At 41.5% G+C, this 24,565-nt stretch overlaps 1 protein-coding gene across 3 annotated transcripts; it reads left to right on the top strand.

Annotated features, from left to right (window-relative positions):
• The first annotated feature begins 1,184 nt into the window (after positions 1 to 1,184).
• NSG1 (neuronal vesicle trafficking associated 1) lies at positions 1,185 to 24,368 on the top strand. Of its 3 annotated transcripts, none has more exons than XM_048304345.1 (5): positions 1,191 to 1,409; positions 1,824 to 1,974; positions 5,669 to 5,785; positions 16,389 to 16,499; positions 21,708 to 24,368. In XM_048304345.1, the coding sequence occupies exons 2-5, from the start codon at positions 1,846 to 1,848 to the stop codon at positions 21,906 to 21,908; spliced, it is 558 nt and encodes a 185-aa protein (XP_048160302.1). In that variant the 5' UTR covers positions 1,191 to 1,409; positions 1,824 to 1,845; the 3' UTR covers positions 21,909 to 24,368. The 3 variants fall into 3 exon arrangements, with proteins under 3 accessions (XP_048160304.1, XP_048160302.1, XP_048160303.1); XM_048304346.1 differs by having other exon boundaries at positions 1,821 to 1,974; XM_048304347.1 differs by lacking the exon at positions 16,389 to 16,499 and having other exon boundaries at positions 1,185 to 1,409.
• The last annotated feature ends 197 nt before the right edge of the window (positions 24,369 to 24,565 follow it).

The raw sequence follows: 24,565 nt of genomic DNA, 5'->3' as shown, positions 1-24,565 counted from the left end.
ACACAAATGAATGGATTACACTCATCCATCTGTGGGTTATTCATCTGTTCTGTTCAAGAACACTTGTAAGACAAGGGCTTTGCCAAAATTAAATATTTCAAGTGTTTCTTGTTTTCTGAGAAACCCCTTCATTTCTAGTCACAGGTGCAATTTCCTGCATAAAATGAAACACTTTTTCTTCTATTTAACACACGTAAGCATGATTTATGAAATGTTACTCAGGTAAGACAAGCTTATTTTACACTTTATTTACTCAGGACAGAACACTGATGGGAGAAATAAATGAGATAGACAGGATGATCCATAACTGGAGACACGACTTGCTTTGTGCCACAGCCAAAAAGGGCCTCTAGCATTACAGACCATTGACCTCAGGAAAACAACGCACGTTGGATTGGGCAACTGGAACAAACCACGCAGAGAGGCTGCTCATGCTGGCATCTGTGAGAAGACGTTGGTTGATTTTGAAGCGTGGAACTGGCTCTAGGCTGAGCACCTGTCTGCCTCTTCTCTCTCAGAGCTGCCTACCATCCCAGTCACTTGTTGCATCGCCCATAGCGCTTTTCCCTCCACTGGCTGGGGAGCAATGCACCTGCAAGACTACAGATGAGCATGCTGGTTGCCTTGGGTTATAGGAGACAGCGCAGTGAATATGAATCACTCCGGGTTTTTTCCGCCCCGAGCCAGCCGAGCTGTAAGATGTCCTCTCTCTCTCGGCTGCAAGGCTCCGCAATACGCCTTTGCCCTGGAGTGACGCGAGAGCCGGCCCCAGTGTTCTCATCCCCCCCGCTTCGCAGGACGGACACGGGGCCCGGCTCTCACCGTGCTGACCGCACACTCGTCCCTTCCCCGCAGGAACGACCGGAGGGAGCAGAGCCGGCGAGCTCGCCCCGACTCAGGCGGCCGCCGGCGGGGAAGGCGAGGCCGGGCCCCCCGCCGCCGCCTCGTTTAGCGCAGTTTCTCCGCTCGAGCCACCGCCGCTGCCCTCGCCGGGGCTGTCGGGGTTCGCCGTGCCGGGCACAAGCAGCGCCGAGCGGGCCAGGGCGGCTCCGGCCCCGTTAGCGCAGGGCACGGCCGCGGCCGCCGCCCCCGCACGGCGCGGCCCCGCCCGGGGAGGGGCGCGGGGGGCGGCGCGTCCCGCCCGGGCTCCGCGGCCGCCGCCCCCTCCACCTGCTGCCGCTGCGCCATCGCCGGCTGGGGGGAGCCGCCGCCCGCTCGTCCCCGCGGGGCCCCTTTGTGCTGCTGCTCCAGAGCTGCCTCAGCCAGGCGGCGGCTGCGTCACGGCCCCGGCGCTGCGGCCGCCCAGAGCCACCCGCGGAGGGAGAGCCGCCGCCTCGCCCCCCGCTCCGCCATCGCTGCGCGGCCGCGGCGGAACGACGCGCCCCGAGCCAGGGCCGGCAGCTGCGGCGGTGAGCGGCGGAGCGCGGCCCCTGCCCCGCGAGGGGAGCCCGGGAGGGGGGCAGGGCAGGGGGCGAGGGCAGCGGCGGCGCCGGGCACGGGGCTCCCGAGCCCTCCGCATCCCGCGGGCGATGCCGCACCGGGCCCCGCCGGCGGGCACACTGACGTGTCGGGGATTTGGGGTGCTGTTTTGTGTGCGTGGTGGTTTGGGGTTTTTTAAACTTTGATAGTAGAAGCTCTGGTCATCGTTCGTACTTCCTAGAACGCCAGTACCTAACCGAGTCATAGCGACCAACGCGTATTCTTTTTTATTAAATTTTTTACTCTTTTTTCCAGAAGGTATTTCGGGTCCCCCGAGGGCTGGGAAAAGGTCTGGTTTCTGATATTTTGCATTTCTGTGCGTGTGTGCCTGTGTGTGCCAGCAGAAAATCCCTCTATCCTGGAAGAATGGTGAAACTGGGGAATAATTTCAGCGAGAAGAGCACAAAGCAGCCCCTTTTGGAGGATGGATTTGACACCATCCCCCTGATCACACCCCTGGATGTCAATCAGCTCCAGTTCCCACCTCCTGATAAGGTACAGTAGGCTTTAGTTTCCACCCTGGAGAATCACACCCAAATCTCAGGCAAACAACAAAAGAATAGGTTATGGGTAACGAGCAGCTTAGAAACGGCAAGAAATACGGGGTGTTTCAAGGCATGCTAGATCCCTCTGGGGAAAAAACCCGAACAGGTAAGCTCATGAAAATCCAGTAATGGTGATTTGCATTAAAAATCAGGGTGAAATGTTAGCAATAAGCATATAGACATTTCAGTGCTGCTGTATGAAATGTATACTATATAAGTGCAAGCTTCTCTATGCCGTATTGTCACATCCCTTCCTATTCAGTATCTTTCTTTCTTGTATCTGGAAGGTATTGTGTATTTTCTGTGAATAATACAAGTTTTATCTGTCAAAAAAAATGCCCCCCTGATGGGGGAATAGACCCCTGCCTTATTTCTCTGCAAGATGGGCATGGGTATACTGGCAACAGAGAGCACTTCCATTTTCCTTCTGTGCTTCAGTAAGAAACTAATGCTAACCCCAGACAAGCTGAAATAATGAGATGAGAACAGGCCATTGAGTTTTCTCCTTGGCAATTTATTTTGTTCGAAAACCTCCAGATAGGTGATTCAGATATCCTCTGTAGCTGCAAGGGGACAGTCCAGTGAGCTGCTTACAGGTTGGAAGGGAAATGTGCTTCCTGCATTCCTCATTACATGCCTTGTTTATTAGGGATTTAATTTTAAAGATTTGGAAAGGTGATGTGATAGCCTTTAAATATGTTTATTGTCCTCACATATAAAGAATTCAGTAAGTGCTACTACACATGAGGCCCACAAGAGTAGGACATTTTTCAGGGTTTTCAGTATCCTGTTTTAATAGGATTCTTACCTGCACCTTTCCCACATGCATCTGGTAATAAAAAGCTTTGTGGTCTTCATACAGTTTTTATTTTTGGCCTTGTGTCTTCCACAAGCTGAATTCTACTTCTGGTTAAAGTGATAGCTATACATTCCTCAAACCTCAAAAAAAAAAAAATCAAATAATCTTACCTTAAAGAATTTTAACTTGTAAAATTTTCCTCAGTAGAGTGTTGCTTGTAGGCAGTACAAATAAATGTGTTACCTCCATTTTAATTGCCATCAACACTGTTCTGTGTTGTTTGTGGTGACCAGTTGGCTGGCATACATGCAATAAGCCATAACAGCTGTTCAGGAGCCTGAGGGTCCATTTTATGCCCTCAGTTACATGGGTGTAAATCTTGTAACTGAGGACAAAATCACACCCTAAGGCTTTAGAACAAGTTAAGTCTTACCATGTCTGATAATCTGCCAGCTGGTGACTGGATATAACCGATTACCAAGGACCAGTGACCAAAGGAATTTGTTCTGTTCCTGCACTGCTAAGCAGAAGTCTGAACGAGGGATCTGCATGGTAATAGGTTTAAGCTGAGCACAGCCTCTCTAGTGAGTCCAGGGGTTTCTGTGCCAGCCCCATTGCTCCTACTAGAATGGGACAGAACTCCTCCCACCTGGATGGCATTTGCCTTGAATGAAAGCAAATGTCCAGCTAAGCTAGAAGCTTAAATAAATGAGTATTTGATTGGTTCCTCTACTCTCCACTCTCCAATTGTATATTAGCTTTCTTTTCCTTTTGCAAACATAGAGGAGGAAAATTAAATACATGAATTCATTGGTCCTGTTGGTGTCCTGTAACTGGTTAGTCATGTTAGTGTCTCTTTACTGGTTGCTACAGACTCAAAGGCAGGAGCAAAGCAACTGATACGAAGAAAAGAAACAGTATTAAGAAAAGATTGACACACTGATAAAATTCTGAAGTATGCAGACACTCATGTATAATGAATAGAAGTACATACTTCATATATCTCTGGTTATTATTCACTTGGAAGGCTCCAGCATGGCAGTGAAGCATAACTTCTTGAACAGTAGTGACTACAGTGCTAAGGATTTGATGATTTTGACAGTTTCTAAATTAGAGGGATGAAGTGATTTAAATTCATATTTAGATATGTTAAACAAAAGAAGACATTACATAACCAAGCAGTTAGAACTGTACATTCAGTGTCAGCTGAATGTGATTTGAGTTGCCTGAGATTATGCAACATAAAGGGGGGAGGAAGGGAGCTAAAATGTTAAAAAGCATTCCAGAAATCGTCAGGCAGTTAACTTCCATGATGCTGTTGGGCAGCTGTAAAGTTAAATAGGTAATAACTACTGTCTCACTAATTATAGCTGAAAATAGGTAAGTAGTTTTTAAACTTCTGTCCTGAAGAAATATACTGTCAAAGTGTTTAATAAACTTTATGGTACTGAGTCTAGGTACAGTTACACATTCAAGGTACCTTTCAGGGAAGTGAGAAGAAGAGAACCCAAAGCTTGTAATTTCAGAGTCTGGCTACCTGAAGTGTCACAGTCTTAATTGCAGAAAGATGGGGAGAGACTATTTACAAGGGCATGTAGTGACAGGACAAGGGGGAATGGCTTTAAACTGAGAGTAGCTTTAGTGTGAGGGTGGGGAGGCCCTGGCACAGGTTGCCCAGAGAAGCTGAGGATGCCCCATCCCTGGAAGTGTTCAAGGCCAGGCTGGACAGAGCTCTGATCAGCCTGGTCTAGTGGAAGGGGTCCCTACCCATGTCATGGGGTTGGAACAAGATAATCTTTAAGGTCCCTTCCAACCCAGGTCTTTCTGTGATCATGTATTTGCTATTAATACTGCAGGCTGTGCTAAAGATAGAATTTGATTCTCAAAATTCTAAAAGAGTAGATACTTATTCCTTGGAAAAACAGAGGAAATTGAGTAAACTGTAATAGTACCATCAGTGCAATAAACTGCACCCTATCTTGAAAACAATACTTGGAAAAAGATTCTGAAAAATGCAGAAGACAAAAATGAGGCAAATAGGTTAGGGATGTGAAAATTTTGTATGATTAGAATGCCTAGGAGAACACTAGAGATAAAACTGACGTAATGAATATTTTGGGAATGCAGGTAAGGTGCTAAATAGTGCAGCTTGGGGCAGTAGTTCATAGCAAGGAAAAAACTGAAGAGCCTTGGGTGTTTGAAGAAATTTCATTAACACAAGGGTTCGTGTGCATCTTGCTGCTTGCAGCTGATAATTCAGAAATTAGATGTTAAAAATAAGAGTGCCAAGGGCCATAGTCTGTCACATGGTGAATAGCAACTAGAGTACATGGGTTATTTCAGTTTGTTTTTTTTAAACTCCAAATCCTGCCATCAAAGAACACGGCATCTTCATCTGCAAGAATTTTCTGGGTACTCTTCAATAGTCTTCTGTTGGTCTCCAGTTTGAAATCCCTTTAATGGAATTTCCTGAAGCAAATGGAGGTGGCTATTTTCAAACTACAAAGTGGAAAGGTCCATGATTTGGATTTGATCTATCCTTGCCTAGTATAACAGCACAGTATCACCACAGATGAAAAAATTGAACCTTTGTGAGACTGGTGAATAACAAGTCTTCCTGTAGGTCCATCAAAACCACTTTGAGAGGTAAGTTAGTTGATGTTTGATATGCTGGAAAAAATAAGTAATAATTTAGAGCTTTCAAAGAAGAATTACACAAAATGGGGAGAGGAAAATAGATGTGCTAGATGTGCTCGTAAGCAGATAAAAGAAGAGTTAAAGAATAATTAAGAGTTTTGTGGCCAGCTTTAGTTGATAGTTTTGTGATTGATTCTTTTTCTTAAAGGTTGTGGTCAAAACAAAAACAGAATATGAACCTGATCGCAAGAAGGGAAAGTTCCGTACTCCAAAAATAGCTGAATTCACAATCAGCATCACTGAAGGGGTTTCAGAAAGATTTAAGGTAAGCAGTGCTATCTGAAGATGTTAATGACTCAGTTGTGTTTGCAGAAGTGCTTAAAATCAACTGCTGATTGTAGTCAGAACTGGCTATAACAGGGTGCCTGTTGTGGGTATAGCTGGGCATGAGAAAAATAAATTCAATGTTATAATAGTCCTGTATTTAACAATTAGAAGCAAAATCAAATCTTGTAGCATTATTGGTTGTAATCCCTCACTGGCAGATGAATTCTGAAGGCGTTTCTGTCAGCGTGTGGGTTTCAGAATGTGGCTTGCCAGGGTGTGTGTGGGCTGCACACAGGGAGGGCTCATGGCGTGGATAAAGCTCCTGTTTGTGTTGAAGGACAAGAACCACCAGAACATATATTTTCTTTTTGGCTTCTTATTTATCTCTGTGGCCAAACCATTCTCTTAAAAGCACTGTCATAGTCCATTATGTATTTTTTATAGTTAAATATATGACTTGGCAGCCCAGGGATAAATACCAGAGCTCTTTCCTATCAGTTTTCCTGGTCCAATTTAATCTTATGGTTTGGTGACAACTGTTACTGTCACATGGCAGTTCAGCAAGAAGCTGACTCAGATTTATTCTTTAGTATCCACACCCTTATTAATCCCTTCATTAGTCCCATAGGAAACCTGAGAGCTTAACTGGTGCAAGGCTTGAATTACCTTTCCCCCTTCCCACTGGAGAATAGTTTTTCTTGTTCTGTGTAATTAAAGCAAACCAGGAAAGTTGGTACTTCAGCTCATGCTCCTCTGCTCTTTTAACAAAGGAAGGCTGCAGCTTTTAGGTGCTTTTAATTTGGCATCTTACCCAAGGATGCCAAAGCATTTTTAAGGAGTAGGCAACCACACTCTTTAATGTACAAGTGCAAATACCTTTGCAAAGCCTAACATTTAGTGTAAGGGAAAAATACAGAGCTTCAGTTAAGGTGTTGATTCTGTTGCACAGTTCTAAACTCTGTCTGCATGATAGGAGTTTTAGGGCACACCCAGAGATTTTGGTACTGTTGTGCCTGAGCAGTGCTCTAAAAGCTTCCCAGGCCCAAGCTGACCTTCAGAAGTGTATATACAGCTCACAGTGGAATCAGAGCATGCTAAAGAAACAAAGTGAAGGCTCAAGGAGGGATTAGATTATGTTTGGAAAGGAACTTTGCAGAGTGTTGCTGTGACAAACGTTTTAAGTGCCATTCACCTGGTGGAGCCTTCAGCCATCTAGTGAAGCACATAGGTTCCCAGTCAGCTGTGTGGGGAACCACTCCAGACAGCCAAGAAGAGATGTTACGGGGTGTGGTAGAGTTTTACTAAGGAGGTAGGAAACCTAGTTCCAGGTTTTCCTATTCTTGATTTGGGGCAAGGATGTCCCATCCCTGAGGGAAGATGGTACATTCTGACTAACATTCTCTATCCTCTTGGCTCCATAGTACCAGTGCTTGAGAGTAATCCCCTTCCTCTCAGGTGAGGGTTTGGTAAATGCAAATGGACAGCTTAGAACAAGGAGACCTTATGTCTGGCTGTCTTTGTGCAGTCCTGGTCACACGAAGGTGATTGGAAAATGCTTGCTGTGTTGTAGAAGAGAAAGGAGATTCAGTTTTTAGTTTGACTGCCCTGCTAGGACTTTGGTTCCAAGCAGCTGAGCAGAGCCTATACCTGAAGAATTTTGCACTTATGGTTTAGCAGTAGGGCCTAATGGATTTCATTGCTGGAACATTAAATTGTAGCTAAGGAAAGGTTTTGAATATCTTGGTCACATCTAAAAGGTTTGTGCATCCTTTTGTAAATCTGGGGGTTTTTTTCTGTCTTTGTTGGGAGAGCTGAGCAAATGAGACCCTGCTGAAAACAAATAAATAGCTTGTCATGCTGGTGGGTAGTCTTTTCTAATTTGTATAGCTGAACAGTTAAAAGCCTGAGGATTTTTGCATTGCATTTTTATATACCTTTGGATGGCATACTTAAGTAAAATATCTTTTAGATATTACTTTATGATGATCGCTCTGGGATTAATCTCATACTACAGGGTTGCTAGGTTTTGCTGCTAGGTAACTACTGCATCAGAGAGAGGTTTCTGTAAGATTTAGTATCTCTTGGGAATTGCAGGGTGATTCACATTGTGGCTGTAAGTCTAGGTTTCTAAAGAAGAGTGTGGGGATTGATCAATTAGGAAAATTGTGGTTCACTTAATTGAAAACAATGTGCATGCAGAACATTCAGGTCCTAAAATGTCCCTTAATCTCTGTATAACAATTTTAGAATTGAATTACGCTGCTTGCAGCACTTTAAAGAAAACTGACTAGTTCTCCAGAAGGGATGATTGTCGTATTCACCACTCCCAGTAGTAAATATGACATGAATAATTGATAACATTTCATAAATTTGTAGATGAAAAGTACTGATTGTGTGAGGTTTTCTCCTGGGTCCTTATTAATTGTGAACCATCATGTTAACTTCTGCTGTTGATTCTGAGAGAGCAAAAAGATATTTGTTTGAAAATTAAATATTTGCTATAATTATGAAACGCATTATTTAACTGGTGAGATATTGACTTTGGCTTGTGTTCATGAAAAAACTTTCAGATGCTGTTTTAATGACTTCAGTGTTGTACATCACTGATGCACAAGCTTGCCACAAGACACAGCCCAAATGTTGTGCTAAAAATAACGCAAGTCAGTCAGTCATATTTACAAATAATTCACATGTGTATTCTAGGATGTACTTCTTAAATAATGACGAAGCAGATTGCATTTTTCGGATTCAGCAGTGCAGATCATCTAAAGCTGTTCTTCTTGAGAAGTTACACATTATAACAAATGAAGTCGCTCCAGCATGGGCCTATGTCATGTAGATCATTTGGTGTTTTAGTACCTGGTGAATAACAAATTATAAAATGTATTTTTCTGCATTCAATTCACATTACCACAGTTACTATAACAGAGCTGAGAATGTTTACAAAGAAAACTGCAAGTATAATTTTCCTCTATGAAACCACATTCTGGGTTCAAATCAGAATCTCTCAGAAGAATGTGAAGATTTCCTAATTCTGAGAACCCTGTTGTCTTAATTTATTTTTATGGCACTAACCACACCAAGGAAGATGTGATTTTTCACTGGAGATTATTTCCCATATAGAAACAGAAGTCTTGCTTTTGTTCTTTTAACAGTGTAGGCTGATATGGGGAGTTGGTTCTTCACATCTGGAAAGCAACTTTGAACAAGGCAGATTTTTCTCTCTTGTAAATTGTCCACTGTACAGAGTAACGCAAGGCTGGAAATGTAACTTCAAAGGAGCCTTGTGATTCAGGACATAGAAGGAAGTTAGGGCAGAAGAAAATTGATGGTATGAATTACCCAAGGCCACACCTTTGCCTCCCCCATTGACAGAGCAGTGTTTTTTTTTGACATCCAGTTGGATTTTGTAGTGGGATGTCTCCTCCGGCACCCATTGATTGGCCTACAGCTGGCAGTTGTGTACAACCACACCCATTTAAAAAAATCTGTTGTATCAAAGCATTTTTTTCTGTCCTTGAGAAAACCTCAATAAAGAACATTTAGAGGTGTTTTGAAAGCAAACACTGATTTTTCATAATAAATTTCAAGCCCTTAAATCAACCCAAGCTGTGATATGCCTTCAGCCTTTTCTTTCTGTTCAAAAGCAGTTCTTCTGACTTTATCCTTGACACCTCTACATCCATCTAACTGCAGAGCCAAAGCCTCAAGCTTATCTCTGTGCTAAGACCATGCAAACCGTGTACTGTCAAGTAGCAAGCAGCTGTTGAAATGTCTGCACGAGGTTATGGGAGAGGAATTGGAACTTCAGGATCAGTTCTCGCAGTTTTTCCTGGTCACTTTAAGACTGCAAAAATGTATGCAACATACATCTAACTGTTCAGGGGTTTTTTCCATCTTAAAAGGGGCATCCTTCAAACATGATTCTGCCTCAACACTTTTGTACCTCTTCTTAGTAAATGCCAGTGATTATTATTGCTGCAAAAATAATCAGAAACAAGGAAATCAGTTCTCTCTTTGTTGCTGTGTGATTACTTTGTGTGTTGAGTAGCTCTTTGCTCCCACTTTAAAAGTCTCTTAAGAGCCTGAGATGTCAACTGATTCCTGTACAGGTACCACTTCCTTAAGTATATTCTGTGTCTGTCACTTAGTGCTGAAGAGTGACAGGTACTTACTGTCATTAGTAGTTCTGTTCCTCCAGTGGAACCACTCACAAGATTAAAGTTGCTCACAAGTATAAGTCTTTGGCAGGCTTTGAATTTTTTCATTACTACTTCAAATAAGAAAAAGGAGGTGGTTCTTTCAATGTAACTATTACTTTAAAATAATTGATGTAAGTAAAGGCACTGCATGGCAACTGTCATTTTTCCTTTTTTTTATGTTTGACATTCTCTGATGTGACATTGACAATCCTCCTGCTAAATTTTTGATTGAAAGGAATTTTATAGTCAGAGCTGGAAGATTTAAGTAAAGTGGATGCTTAACACAGTTCCCCTGCTATAAGTCAGGTGTCCTCTGCCACTGTCTCCATTAGAAATCCTTTTACTGGAACAGAACCAGTCACACTGGTGACAGAGAAGATGTTTTGGATCTCTCCAGATGTATCACTTAAATAACCTTTCCTCTTCTGTAATAACTTACGCAGCCTTTTTCCTGGCCTCAGTAATATCTTCTGGGTTTGTATGGGAAGGTAGTAAGGTTCTTATCTTGGTGCCACAGGGTTTCTTGAACTGCTTCCTCAGATCCCTGTTGTTAAGAAACACAATATATGGTGTCTTGTGATGGAAGATGACAGGAACATTGTCAGGAACAACCGAGTTAAGCTGCAGTTCTAGGATCTCAAGGCCAGTGCCTTGTTAACCTGTTTTGTCTAACACTGTGTCCCTCAGGTTTCATTAATCAATTCCCTTGCAGACTGGTCCTGTTGTCTTGCACTGTCACTGTTAATAAGCTCTGGTTCTATAGCTTCTTTTCTGTTACTGTCCTCATGAATCTGCCTGCCTTTTTTGCTGCTACTCCCAGTCATCTCCAGGTAAGCATCCAAAGCAGTTCTCTCCTCCTCTTTGTCATTTCTATTTGAGAAGGACAGTGTTTGGATTTCTCCTGCTTTTTCTGTATAAGCTGCCCCAAAACTATCATCCTCTTTGAGCACAAAGTTTTGATGGGATTGTTGTGGTGAAGAAATAAAATTTAATAGATAGATACCAGTCATACAGCTAAACATGACATGTAATGTTAGAAATACTCTTCTGAAACAAGGCATCTGCTTGTCTTTTGGAGTCACTGGTCATCCTGTATATTCCCACAGCAAGTATAGGACATTGTACCAGGGTGTTCTGTGTGATTTGCATTGCTCTGTAAATGAATACAAGTCAAATATTGCATGTATAGATGTAAATGTTCCTTTTTTCTTTCACATTGCCATTTCCCACAAGGTGAACTTTTCTTAATCCTTTAGTGTGTTGTTTTAGACATGTTTTTCATTTAAACTTCCAGGGACAGGCGGAGGTAATAGCAAACAAGGACATAATTTTGCAAAAGCAGTGATAAGTGCAGAGCTGATTTTTGTGCTCTCTAATGTGCTGGTAGAGGGCATTGTGTAGCTGGAGATGCAAAATTTTAGTGGAGAGAGGTGAAATGGAGGTCACGGCCATTAGCAGGAAAGTCAATGCAATGTTCTACGAATTTTTGTCTGTGGGATGTAGCCAGACACAATCTATTGTAATTACAGGCCGTCTGCCTAAAATTCTCTTGTAGTTTAAATTGGATAGCAATAATCTTAGTTTCCTGTCCTGAGTGGTTGCACAGAGTTGCTGTATTTCACCCCAGAGGTCTCTGCATTTTACTGGTGAGCAAAGCACTAATTGGCTATAAATCACTTCATATGAAAGGTGCTCTAGAAGTGTGTTTCCACTCTTCTTGTTCAGTGCTGGCAGCAAGTCTGTGCCTCGCACTTTACAGAGAGATCAGAAATGAAAGTTGTGTCCCAAGAAGCTGCAGGTGAAGTAGATAATGCATAGATGTAGAGCAGAGATGAGATGTGACCAAGTGCCAGTGATTGAGCAGTGAAAATCATCACATACCTTGTTAGTTCCACTTTAGTTCCACTTCTAATAAGAGGAATGCTTTTATAGGGGTTTGTGTGCTGATGGAAGGAAAAGCATGAAGGAAGGCGTGGTGCAGAGCAGCACAGTATGAGTGGCTTAATGAAAGAACTTCAGGCAAGAGGAGGCATTAGACAAGTAGAGGTGAAGGAGGAGAAATGGATGATACCTAGGCTTTAGTGGGACAGTAGGATAAAATAGCAAAGTGGATGGAGCTGAGAGGAGCAAAAAGGGTAGACTTGTGCATGCCTTGAAACATGGCCAGGAAAGGGTGTGAAGGAAGCAGGCACTGTTGGTGCAATTGATGAATTTTGCTGTAGTATTACCCAGCTGGATGAAAAAGGTAGTCCAAATAAAGCCAGGCAGAGAAAATACAGCTTGCAGTGTTTTGCAGCTGAGGCAAAGTAGCATGGACTGATGGGGAGGATCTGCTAGATCTTATGGTAAAGGCCTTATCACAAGCTGTTTACATGCTAGTGTAGTTGTCAGATATGGTAAGTTTCATTTGTTCAGCTAACTGCTTACAGAGTCTGAACACAGGTTTTTTGCTGTGGGTATGCTTAGTTCATTCATTAGTCATTTCTCATTTTGATTACTCTAATGGCTTCTGGCTAGATGTTGTCCTTCTTCTGCTCTTCACTTACAATCTATTCAAAAATCTGCCACATACATAATATCTTGTCATCTTCTCTGTTCACTTCGTTTTGCTGCCAGATCCCCTTAAAACTAACTTTAAATGTCACACTCAAGATGAAAGCAAAATCACACTTTGAATTCCTAGGTAAAAGAAATGGTTGTTTGTCCTATCATATAGTTATTTCAAGAAAAGTATTTTAAAAGCCCATTGCTCTTGAGGTGTGACAGTTACCTTGGAGTTCTGCAGGATGTACATGGCAGTGAATGACCACAGTAATTCACAAGACTTCTGCTTGTACTGTGTGGGGTCCTGCATTGCCAGCTGGCTACCACAAAAAGGAGATTCAAGATTTCCTTCCAGAAGAAGGGAAGTGGTGCTCATGCACGCACTGCATCCACTCCTGCCTGAGGAATAGGGCAAATTCTGAGTAGTGTGTTGGTAGGAGGAAGAGAATAACTTTCGTTTATAGCAAGTGTGCAAAGTTGCTGTGGAAGAAAGCAATAAAATGGCAGCTTTAGGGTTGCTTGTGGTCTGAAGAGCAGCTTGTTGCCTCCTATCCTTTTATTTCTGAAAAGCATCTGGGAGGACAGGGCTCAGAAGGTGAAGCACAGAGGCTGCACTGTGTTAGTGGCTGGGGAGAGAAGCTGACTGCCTCAGGTTCAGAAGTGAACATGGGGATATGGCCATTGTGGACCATCAGTGGTGGGTTATTATGAGAGTGAAGAAAAATGGCTATTAGTAAAAAGGGAGGGATTGTCAACTTAAAAGGGCGACGTGGGCTGGATTAACTGGTGATAGCAATCACCTTGGAAAGAAATCCATCACTAGATTCCATCTGTGCCGTTTGCATCTGCAACTGTCTTTAAATAGAAGTTACTTCTGTCCTGAAGGATGGTAAAGAAGGGAGCTTCTCCCTTAATAGGAAGGAGACAAGATCTTACTTGATTAGGGATTTGCAACTGGAGCGTGATTGCAAATCACTGGAGATAATGAGAGTAAAAATTTACATGGTAATACCAAAATTAGTAACACTAGGAAATACAGTAAGTGAGAGAGAAAAATTCTGTGAGATTTTTGAAGCAGGACCCCTGAGAATGCTTCCCATGGCTTTCTGTGTGGCAATGGAGGAACTTGTACAAGCAGTGAGAACTCACAGCTCCACACTGTCACTGAAAACAGGTCTCAGCAAGTCACCCCTGAGGCTGTGGCTCTGCAACCTGCCAGGCTCCAGCAACCAACACAACACTGGGCTTTTTATCTTCTTTTAAAAAACAGTTACTTCTCAGAACAGTTTTGAAGCTTTGAAAAGTGATCCTGCAGTGATTGTGGAAATACAGTTTTTCCTTAATGTCTTAGTATTTAGTCTCAATTACAAAATAGCTTGTTAGTATGTTGTCTCAGTATATTCGAGACCTCATCTATATGTCAGAATGGTTACAGCTGGGAAATAATGTTACAATTCTACTACTGGCTGGTAGTAGAAGGACCAGGAAATATGGTTAAAATACTATGAGACTTGAGAGTATTTTTCAAAACATTTTAAACTCTTAGCTCCTATCTGTGGTGGAGACAAATATGAGCTGGGTTGATCTGTGCTATAGCAATTTTCTGCCTGATGTCTGTGCTCCATGTCACAGGCCTGTGCACCTAAAGAGAGCAGCCTTTGCTGAAGGCTGTGTGGAGCCAGAAGCCTGATTAAAAACCTATCAGAAGGGCTGAGCTAGGGCATAGCTGCACCAGGAATGGGGATATGTGTGTGTGTTATGTTGGTTGTTACTAAACTGGGCCACAGGGAATGACCAGAAAGGAAGGTGAAAATGTACTTCGTCTCCTGGATTCATGCAGGACATAGTGGGCATGGGAGATGTAAGCATACAAGGTTGGCAAGACAGAGTGAGCTATCCATGTTAACTTTTGTGTATGCAAACAAGTAACAAACTTGGAGAAAGGCTAATTAGATATGAAAATTCTTGTCAATTTGAAGTTTTCAGAGGGTAATTAAGAATATGATTCCTTTTTCTTTTGTAATCCAGAGACTGTTGAGAAACTGAACGTGTTGCTATTAACCAGAAAGGTCCTTTTCTCCAAGTCTCATTTCAACTGGCATTGTTACATTAATATCTCCATTTCTCCTGCTAAATTACTTTTTGATCTGCAGTTCTCCTTGCCTCTACTCCAGCCTTCCTTTTTTTTGCTTATTTTCTTTCTGTCAAAAATCCTTAGCAAATCCTTGGTTTCAGCAACACACAATACTCCTAAACCTTGTTTCAGCCAGGAAATACAGCACTTGCTGTTGTCTGCCCATGATGAAATTTGCTTTCACAGGATGAGAAGTCCCTTAAGTTTATTGTAGTCCTGAAATGTCCTAATACCACTGCCACACACAGTTTGCAGTGTTGCAAACTCTGCTAGTTCAGAGGTTTATCATAAAGGGGATATGTGGTAGTTGTTTTTACCAATAGGCAAAGCTACAATTTTCTGTTGTTTTTGCTTTTTCAAATACCAGATTATTCTTGTTTCAATTAATTGACCCCGTTATGCCTTAGTTCTCTTTTCAGGAGATGTATGTAGCTGGTTTACTCATCTTACTTTAAAATTTAGATCATATTATGCTTTGTTTTAAAAAATGAATCATATAATCTTGTTTCTGTTTATTACTGTTTCTTATGCTATAGGACATGCCTGCTTCTTTCTAACTTACCAAAAAGAAAATTCATCTCAATCACTCTTACTGTGTTATCTCCATGACCTACTTATTTGTCTATCAGTAGAAGTTTTAAAATAATACAAACACATCTGGGATACTCTCCCAGATAATGAATGCGATTTGCTCAGCTCATACCTTCCACAAAAATGGGTCTGAATTAGAGAGGTTTGCACTGTAACTGCTGGACAGAATTTTGTGCTTCCTCTCATCAGTGGGTGACATAATTCTAAAGGTAATTCTGTCTTGTGTCACACCAGAAGGCTGCTGGTCTCCAGCTGCTCAGAGTTTGTACCTGGGGGAAAGGTTAGCTTGATACTGACACTGATATCAGATTTGTCTTAAGGTGTGTCTTGGACTTCTCCACAGCCCAAGTTCAGGGGCAGAGAGGTACTGAAGGACATGGTGAAAAGCCAGGCAAGGCTGTCTGCAATGGCTTCTCTGTGAGCACTGTGGAAAGAGGTGCCACACAGCTCCTGAGGGCCAGCCCAGTGTTGAACATGGTGTATCCCTTACGGATCTGGCAGTGAACTACTCCTGTGCAGTCTCTGTGTGATGAAGCAGTACTGTGTCAACCTATAAATTAAGGAGCACTGAGCAACCAAGAATGCAGAATGCTGGTGTAACTATCCCTAAGTTCAGAGCAGGTGCAACAAACTCAGATCCTAACAAGAGAGGGCAGACATTACTTTCTCCATGCTGTGCAAGAGTCACCTCTGGATGACACCTGTGCTAACTTACTATCACCTGACTGCATTCTTGGACAGGCACAGGGAAAACAAACATGCTTATCAGCTGACATTAACTAGACTTAGACTTACATCATCCACATGCTGAAAAAACAGCAGACACAAGCTACCTTGGTGTGTCCTGGCCTTGTGGGCCTTAAACAGAAATGCAGTAAAAAAAAGCCTTGCAGTACAGAGGCAACGGGCCACTGACCAGATGATCCTCTTTCTTCTCTGAGAAGGGCAGGGTAGAAGCGCTTATGTGCTGCTTCCCTGTTCTCCCTCAATAATTAAGCAGCTGGTTTTATCCTTTGCTTGATTTTACTGTAAAAGTGCATTCCCAGCTGACTTCTGCTGCCTGCAGTAACAAGCAGCAATAGAATAAGCACTGCGTTACTAACATAAGCATGTTTTATTTTTCTTTACAGGTAACTGTGCTGGTCCTTTTTGCCCTTGCATTCTTAACATGTGTTGTATTTCTGGTAGTCTACAAGGTTTACAAGTATGATCATACCTGTCCAGAAGGATTTGTTTTCAAGGTAAATTGCATACCCATTCTAGAAAAACAGTAGAGTATGTAATATTCTGTGTTGTTTTAGGCATAACCTTGATTAAGTCATGCTGTGTTGCACAGATTGGGTGTTTCTTTTCATAGGTTAGTGTGCTTCCTGCTATACTCTTTCTTGGTAATTTATAATTGAGGTTGTACCATTGCACAATATTAATAGTGCTATTTGCTAATGCTTTAAACATGGAAAATACAGCAAAAGTCCAAACACTGGTGTCTTTCAGACTTACTTCACCTGCAGTTGTCTGGACAAAGCCCTCATTTATGGGTCATATGGTTTAATGTTGCACGTTCCTCCAAATTACTGTGTCTTAGAAAATAAGAAACTGATAAAAGGTGGAGAAAAAAAAATCTGGAATATGTGTCAAAGAAACAGTAGAGTGATGTTCTCATTAAGAGTAGTAGAGTTACTTCAGGGTTATTTTTGTAGGAAGAACTTCTTGTTCTAGAACAGTGACCTCCAAGCTCTACTGCCAAAAGTGGTGCCAAAAAAGGGAAAACACATTTATTGGAAAAAATACTGGTTTTAACCAAAAGGGAGGCTAGGCTCACTTTATTTGTGTGAGATGGTAGTGCTGGCTCCTTTGCTATGGCCTGGGCTGAAAGTCAGAAAAGTAACATTGATTTCCCAGTTGTAAATTTAGCAGAGTTGAACTTGGCTGTAATTAGGTAAGAAAAGTAGCAGTGATCATGGCATTCTTCTCTATAATTTTTTAATAATATTTAGTCACGTAATGAATCGAATGGGTACCCAGTATGAACTTCAAAAGGACTTAAGAAGGGATGGCTGCCTCAGGACTCCTCAACAATGCTGTTCAGGATTTTATCTGTCACTTCAGGCACATAAACATCTTACAAGAATCTAGTCCAAAATTATAATCAGTGAAGCCCTTCTGGATTAATTTAGGTTCAAGCATTCAGTTGGTTACTCCTTTCCGTTTGTTCAAGGGCAAAAGATGCTGTGGTTAGAATACTTGGCTGTAACTTAGAAGATCCAGTTTTGGTTCTGCTGTTGGCTTTTTGTGTTGTCTCAGGCACTGAAACCCCTCTGTGTTCATGTCTCAGGGGACAACAGGCATTTTTTTTCCCCCTAAGCTTTCTCTTGGCATTGAGCAGTTTGGAATATGGACTGTATGTTCCTTTCAAGCCTGTCTTGATGTGATCCTGACTTGACAGGAACGGCCAGTTACGTGTTCCTGTGCAAGTCTAGCAAGTCTCCTGCTTCTGCCTCCTTTCACACCATGATGTTCTCTCCTCTGAGTTGAAGCTTTCTGGCTTCTTTTGGCTTTTCTTGCCAGTGTCACAAGTATTTAAGGAAAGAACACTATAATTCAGTTGCCCTGTGAACAGGGTCTGGTTGTTTCTCTCTTTCAGGTTGTGTGTTCGGGACAGAAGTTAGGCAGAATGTCCCATAGCTCATGCTCTGTTTTTAAGGTGCAGCACATACACAGGGCTGCATCATGGTTACTCTCCTGGTGGTTTTCTTGGAGATGATGTTTTGTTTCCAGCTGCTTCATGGCATAATGCCAGGAAACACAGCATCTTTGATCATGTAACTCTTTTTTAAAAGAGTTCTACAGGATAAGGATGTTGGCAAATGACACAAGGCCTGAAAACTACCACTGTTAAGATGACTTTGCATCTCTTTTGGGGAGAGTCCATGATAGGTGATGGCACAGCTTTCCACAGATGTCCTAGGAAACATGAAGTCTGTCACCTTGTGACCAGTATCTCTGTGGACTGGCTTCATGCTTCAGGTGGACGGAACAACATTCTCTGGCCTGGATGTTCCCAGGTTTCAGATGCTGAGGTGATTTCCTGCTTAAGGCCAAAGGTGTCCCTGCCTCAGGAAGCCTGGTACTGCAGGAATCTCTGCATAAAGGCTGAGCTAACCACAGCTCTGAGTCAGACTCGCTCTTCTCTGCTTTGATGCTCTCATACATGGAGCAGTTCCAAAGGTTTCTGCTGTACTACGCCTCCAGGGCATGAAGGTGTGCTTAAAAAGGTGCTCATTTTCCTTTGTACAGCAGTCTTATTTCTGTGCAGATTGGCTCTCTGGAGCACTCATCAGAACCTATTGGTGAGACTCACTGCAAAAACCTGAGTGCACTTACATCCTGAGCAATTTCCCCAGGGCTTCAGTATGTTCTGTACCCTATCTGTTACCCTTTAGCTTTTGTTGCCAAAGCGTTCTGTCAGACTTGTGGACAGTACAGCAAAGTCATTTCAGAGCACTGAAGACCGCACCATCAATTAAATGTTAAATTGGGAATTACTGACCCAGCAAAGTTAACGTGACAGAAGATACTATTTATAAGTGAATACTACTGGGGTCTTCATGTCAAAGAACAAAAGGAATCATCTTAATTCAGCCATATATACGCTGGCAACCACGGTTTTCTCTGGTATCCAAGGCCGTAACCTGTAACTAATTTCCAAAATAGAAGGATTGTGAAAAAAAGAAAATACTGGCAGGTCACTCCAGAGCATCCCAGTTTCTCCTCATGGCCTTCCTTACTTCTCTCACATGGGAGCCACGGAAACAAATAAAAAGGATGGAAATAAATGTTCTATATAGCTGAAAGTCTCAGGCAAGTGGCAGGGTAAGACTCAGCAGCAGTTCCCATCACTCAGTCACTGAGTGCTGCATGGCTTGCCTTGACTGGGAACTAAGCCAAGGAGCTGTCCTTGGGCAGCACACAAGGGGCAAGGAGTAAAAGGAGAGGTTTTCCCATCTCTTCTAGAAGCATGAAATCCTGGGAGCAAAAACACAGTCAAGAGGGAAACTGATGTGTTTCTTTAGGCTCTTCTGTCACATATTTTGCATGTTTGTGACTACAAGCACCCTCGACCCCCCAAAACCCCCCTCCCCCAATGTTACTGAGTCATTTTTGCCTGCTACAAAGCAAATTGCTTCTGAAGGCAACACAAGATTGTATGGCTTTTTTTCAGACTGTCAGTAATCTTGGCTTGTCTTCAGCTCTAATAATTATATTTGCTTGAATTTCCTTGGCAGATTTCATTAGTTCAATGGATTGTGTTCCTTTCCCCATCTTAAATATTTAGAATTGTGATTACATCCTGTGACTGGGTGAAATAATCACTACAAATATGTCTGTCTATGTACTTCTTAGTCATTTTATCACATCAGCAGTAGTGTCAGTTATCCCAGATAAAACATGGATAATACTTCCAGAAAAAGTATACGAATATGCATATGAAATAGCTCCATTCCATGTTCCTGGATTATGTCTTTATAAATCTAGGTCCCAGTCTTGCAGCTGGCAAATAAATTGATTATGAGCATGGGAAAGCCTCTGTTGACTTACAGTGCTGAACGGACACCGGTGCTGTTTAGCCAGGGTTAAATCCTGTCTGCTTTGTGCTGCTACTTCAACAAAACTGTGAGGGAGACTTGCCCCAGCTGCTGCCTTGACAAAAGATCACCAATAAAGGGAACCAGGGTGGCTTTGGTAACCCTGGGCACTTGTGTAAGTCTGACACACTTTGAGGTTTCTGTCACACCTGTGGGTTTGAGCCAGTGAGGTGCTGACTCTGTGGGAGGGCTGTTGGTTTTGTGACAGCAAGGCATCTTTGTGCTATCACATGTCCCACATGATTGACTTCATCAGGGGCAGGCAGGTTCTAAGACTAGCTGTGGGCCTCTTGTTTTTGCAAGTATTCCTTTCTTCATTCATATCTTTTGATGATTTTTTTCATGCTAGCCTTTTTAGGAAGCAGAATTTGTATTAAGCCAAGACTGTCTGCTGGGTCTTCACCCATCTTTTGCTTTATGACTTAAAACCCATTTGAAACTGTTGTTACTGGTGCTTATTTATGCCTTTTTTTTTTTTTTTTCACATAGACAAAAGTCAACTCAGAATTAAATGTGGGCACTTTTAAGGCAGCATCTGGTCCTAAAACCCACAGAATTTCTGCATGTGTTTTTCTGCTGAGAAATTCCCAATATAAAATTTTGTTTGCTGAGTAGGAGAACACCAGCAGTTCAAAGCTGCTGTGCTGTAGTATTATAAATTTTAGTCCTCTGGTGCTGGAAGCAGGAAGACTGAATATCCTATTTCTTTTTAAAATAGCCAGAGTAGAAATGACTGAACATATTTTTCCTCAAGCTCCAGCTACTTCTAGCTCACAAAGAGTCAATTCAATTGCTCAGGTGACTGCCCTAACACATTGAAGTATAAGGCAAGACTGCCTGGACTGGCCAGTGTGGCAGGAGGACCTGCATAGAGACCCCAAAACCTTCTGGGGCAAAACCTGGGGGGGGTCACAGTACATGTCCATATCATTTTTTCCTTTGGTGCAATGAGCTGCTCCATAGGCTCTTCCTGCACCATCACTGGAACAGTTGCTGGATGATACTTGAGACAAACACACTGCACACACACATTTAGTTTGGCTTTTAAGATGACAGCAAAATTTGGATCCTACTTTGTATTTTACTCTCTAAATTATCTATTTCACTTTCCAAAGCTCTAAGCATCTAGCAGGTTCTATTTAGTGTTCTTCAACTCCTGGGAAATGACATAATGTAGTCTCACAGCTCTAGAGAGCTTTTTAAAAGCCTGCTGTTGGCTATATCTTTCTGACAATCAGGAGTGAAGTATTTTTCATGTGTGTACACACTTGCACATACACTTGGCTACCCACAGTGTTTTGCCTCTATGTGTTAGCTACTGGGCTGTAAAACTGTTCATACCTTGGCACAAATATATCTGTATTAATTTCTGCCCCTCAGACTGCAAACACCAGGGTAAATTGCCTGAAGTTAATCTAACAGTAGGATACAGACAGCTGTTGTTGTAAACCAAACAGTTGGAATTTGGCGGGCAGGAATAAACAGCAAAATGTGGCTGGAACTGAAGACTGAATACTTTTAAAAAAAATTTTAGGCAAGCACATATCTTGTATGTTAATAATTCTGGCATATAAACTCAGATTGTTCTTCCTGGCAAATGCATGAGTAGTTTGAGGATTGCAGGGAAGAACATTTTGAACACAGCAGGACAACACACAGTAGTTAATTGCTGTATGTTGCATCTTGACTCATACAAAGTGACTGTTGGCTTAGGCTAAAAGGAAAAGGAGAAAAAAACCCTAACCTGCTTCATATGTTTGGGGGGGCTGTATCTGAAATCTAAGCAATGGATTTTCTTTTCAGAATAATCAGTGCATTCCAGCTGGGTTGGAAAACTACTACTCTGAACAAGACTCCAGCGCTCGAGGGAAATTTTACACAGTCATAAATCACTACAACCTGGCCAAACAAACCATCACACGCTCCGTGTCCCCGTGGATGACAGTACTGTCAGAAGAGAAATTGTCTGAACAGGAGACTGAAGCTGCTGAGAAATCAGCTTAGTATGATAAGCTAATTATTAAAACTATGTCATTTGAAGGTAACTAAGGGACTTCAAGGAACTTTTCATTAATATAATTATGGATAATTTAGAGGTTACTCATGTTTATGGTGCAATTGCTTCTGTTTGCTGATACTGCTTTGCAAAAAAAAAAACAAACGAAAACAAATCTTGCTGCAGAACATTCATGGGCATAACCCCAGGTGCATATCAGCATTGCTGTAGAGCTTTGACACCATTTTCAATGTTAAAAAAAACCCCCCAATGTTAGATATGTTCTTGCAGTTTATTGGATACTGATGGATTTTGTCACTGGATTTTCAGGGCTTGGACCTTAGATAAATCATGTGTTCTGTTGTCTGAACAGATACTTAATTTATTAAGTTTTTGAATTCTTTGTCATTTTGCAAACCGAAACACCCCAGCCATAACTAGAGTGATCTCTTGTTTAGCTGAAAGCTGTAAGTAATCTTTAGTTTGGGCTCAAGCAAGAATGACAGTCAGCACTGACATCAGGGCATAATGTAATACTTGTATGGAGAAAGAAACTGTCAGGTTGCATTTTTCCTTACATTTCCTTTACTGTTTTTTGTAAGTGATAATGAAGTTCTCTGCAACAAGGCATGCTCAATGTTTTCTTATTGCTGTCAGCAGATTTAACTGCATTTCCACTGTGGCTTTAGCATCTTGGTAAGGATGTGCACTGAAACACAAACTAGATAGACATTATGGAAAAACACAGGCAGTTTTAGTGGTGGGTGTTAAGGATAGTGTAAAAAATATACAGTTCAGGATGTTCTATTGAGAAATGACATCTTTTGATCATTCTTAAGAGGCAGAAAGCCTATTCACATGTAGTCCACTGTGTTATTTGTTGGATACAGCTGAAGGAGTAAAATGTCTAAATTTTCTCTTGTATTACATTCACATTTTCCCTTTTTATTAGTTAGAAAGAGCTTTCTGTTTATGTATGGTTTGCAGTTCGATACTTTTTAAAACACAGAGCATCACAAGTGAAACAGTAGCATATTAGATACCACAGCTGGCTGTTGAAGCTCCATGTGAAACAGAGTGAAGAGTAGAACTGTTTGTGTATGGCTTGGGAGGGGAAAAGACGTAGAAGAACATAGTATTGTGGATGCACGTTAAAGTTCCATTGTAATTACAAACTTACCTATTCTTTGTGTGAAATCATGTTTTCATTTTTATTACAAATCTTAAATATACATTATAAAAAGACATTTTATTAATTTAACATACAAAATAAGAGGGTGAAGCATCTGGGCAAGCCAGTTGCCTTTTTATTCATGTAACTTGAATGGGACAAGGGAGAGTGGACATGTCAAAAGTTCCTTTTTTTTTTTTGGTAGAGTCTGTACAAAAATTAAGGGAGAACAGCAGTATAGGCTGTTTCTCAAGTTCTGTAGTAGAACAAACATGGTCAGCTCTACTGCTGTTTTTCTCCAACAGAAGCCTGTTATCCCAATACAGTAAAAATAACCATTATGACTCAATGTTCTAGATTTGCTAGGAAATGTACATTACACAGTGCAGCTGTAAAAGGCTTTTTATTAAGTCATCATGGTATGTGGAATGCCTGAGAAGCAATAAACTATGTGCCAAGTTTTTCTTTGCATTTAAAAATAGCAAGCTTATGTTAAGGTCTTTAAAACATAGCATGTTTTCATTTTCTAACAGGCAACTGCTTTATTAAATATAATTAATTCACATGTAACTTTTGACATTTTCACTCTGTGCAGAGTAAGGAATAAGAATGATGCTGCTTGTTGCATAAAATGTATAGAAATATACATTTCAGAAGAGAGATAGGAAAACACACATTTCATATCAACGTATTTGTAGAGGACATTCAGATTTTGCAGGATGGAAAGATCTGTTTCCCAAGACTGTCCTAAATAGAAATGATTCACATCTCCTCCCCTTAAATTTAGGACAATAAAAACTTTAATACACAAGCAAGTACTGATGAGAAACAAGTTATTCTTCTCCTCGTAACAATAAACAATAAAAATTAGTAAGCCTTATGATCTAGCAGAAACAGATTGTCTGTGCTTCTTGAAGTCAAAACCATTTTTCCTCTGATTTAATAGGAGGGAGTTTTATTGAGTCTTATCTACACTTGGTTTTGAAAATTTTTTTAGTTAAGAAATTGCTCCCAGTTTTAGTACTTTGAAGAGTTTGACTTTAATATTGTCTATCCTTTGGCTTTGTTCCAGCATCCCAGAACATCTGTTTCATTGCACAATCTCTTTATGTTGTATTCTCTCTTTTCACTTACAAGTAAAGCTCTTTAGTTGACTCCTTATCATTATTACTACCATTAGATCAAGCTGATTTCTGAGTCAAGTACTTTCAAAGGATTAGAAGTAGAGGTCATTTATGTGCAAAGTGATCACTGTGTACTGAAGTGGTGTGATGAAATAAACGCCTGAGACAGTGTAGATGCTTTTGCACAGTAACAGTTTTCTCTTGATCTGGGATGGGAGCTGGACTTTCCACATCGCAGGTGGGTGGCTGTGACAAACCAGTAGTGTTGTTTTTTCTTCTGGTAGCTCTGCTCCAGCTTGTAGCTTTCTTCACAGCTCTTTCAAAGAGTTTCATGTTCTCCAGAGGATTAAGTGTGGTTTTATGTTTGATA

The sequence above is a fragment of the Corvus hawaiiensis genome, chromosome 5, assembly GCF_020740725.1.
Source record: "Corvus hawaiiensis isolate bCorHaw1 chromosome 5, bCorHaw1.pri.cur, whole genome shotgun sequence".
Classification (NCBI taxonomy): Eukaryota; Metazoa; Chordata; class Aves; order Passeriformes; family Corvidae; genus Corvus; species Corvus hawaiiensis.
Note: the sequence above shows the minus strand (reverse complement) of the source record. Positions and strands in the feature narration are given on the sequence as shown.

What these genes read in the sequence shown, in the direction of transcription:
- NSG1 (XM_048304345.1), top strand. Translation starts at nt 1,846, where the DNA reads ATGGTGAAACTGGGGAATAATTTCAGCGAGAAGAGCACAAAGCAGCCC. An exon ending in GGGTTTCAGAAAGATTTAAG is followed by an intron (nt 5,786 to 16,388) that starts GTAAGCAGTGCT and finishes TTTTCTTTACAG; the next exon opens with GTAACTGTGCTGGTCCTTTT. An exon ending in CAGAAGGATTTGTTTTCAAG is followed by an intron (nt 16,500 to 21,707) that starts GTAAATTGCATA and finishes TTTTCTTTTCAG; the next exon opens with AATAATCAGTGCATTCCAGC.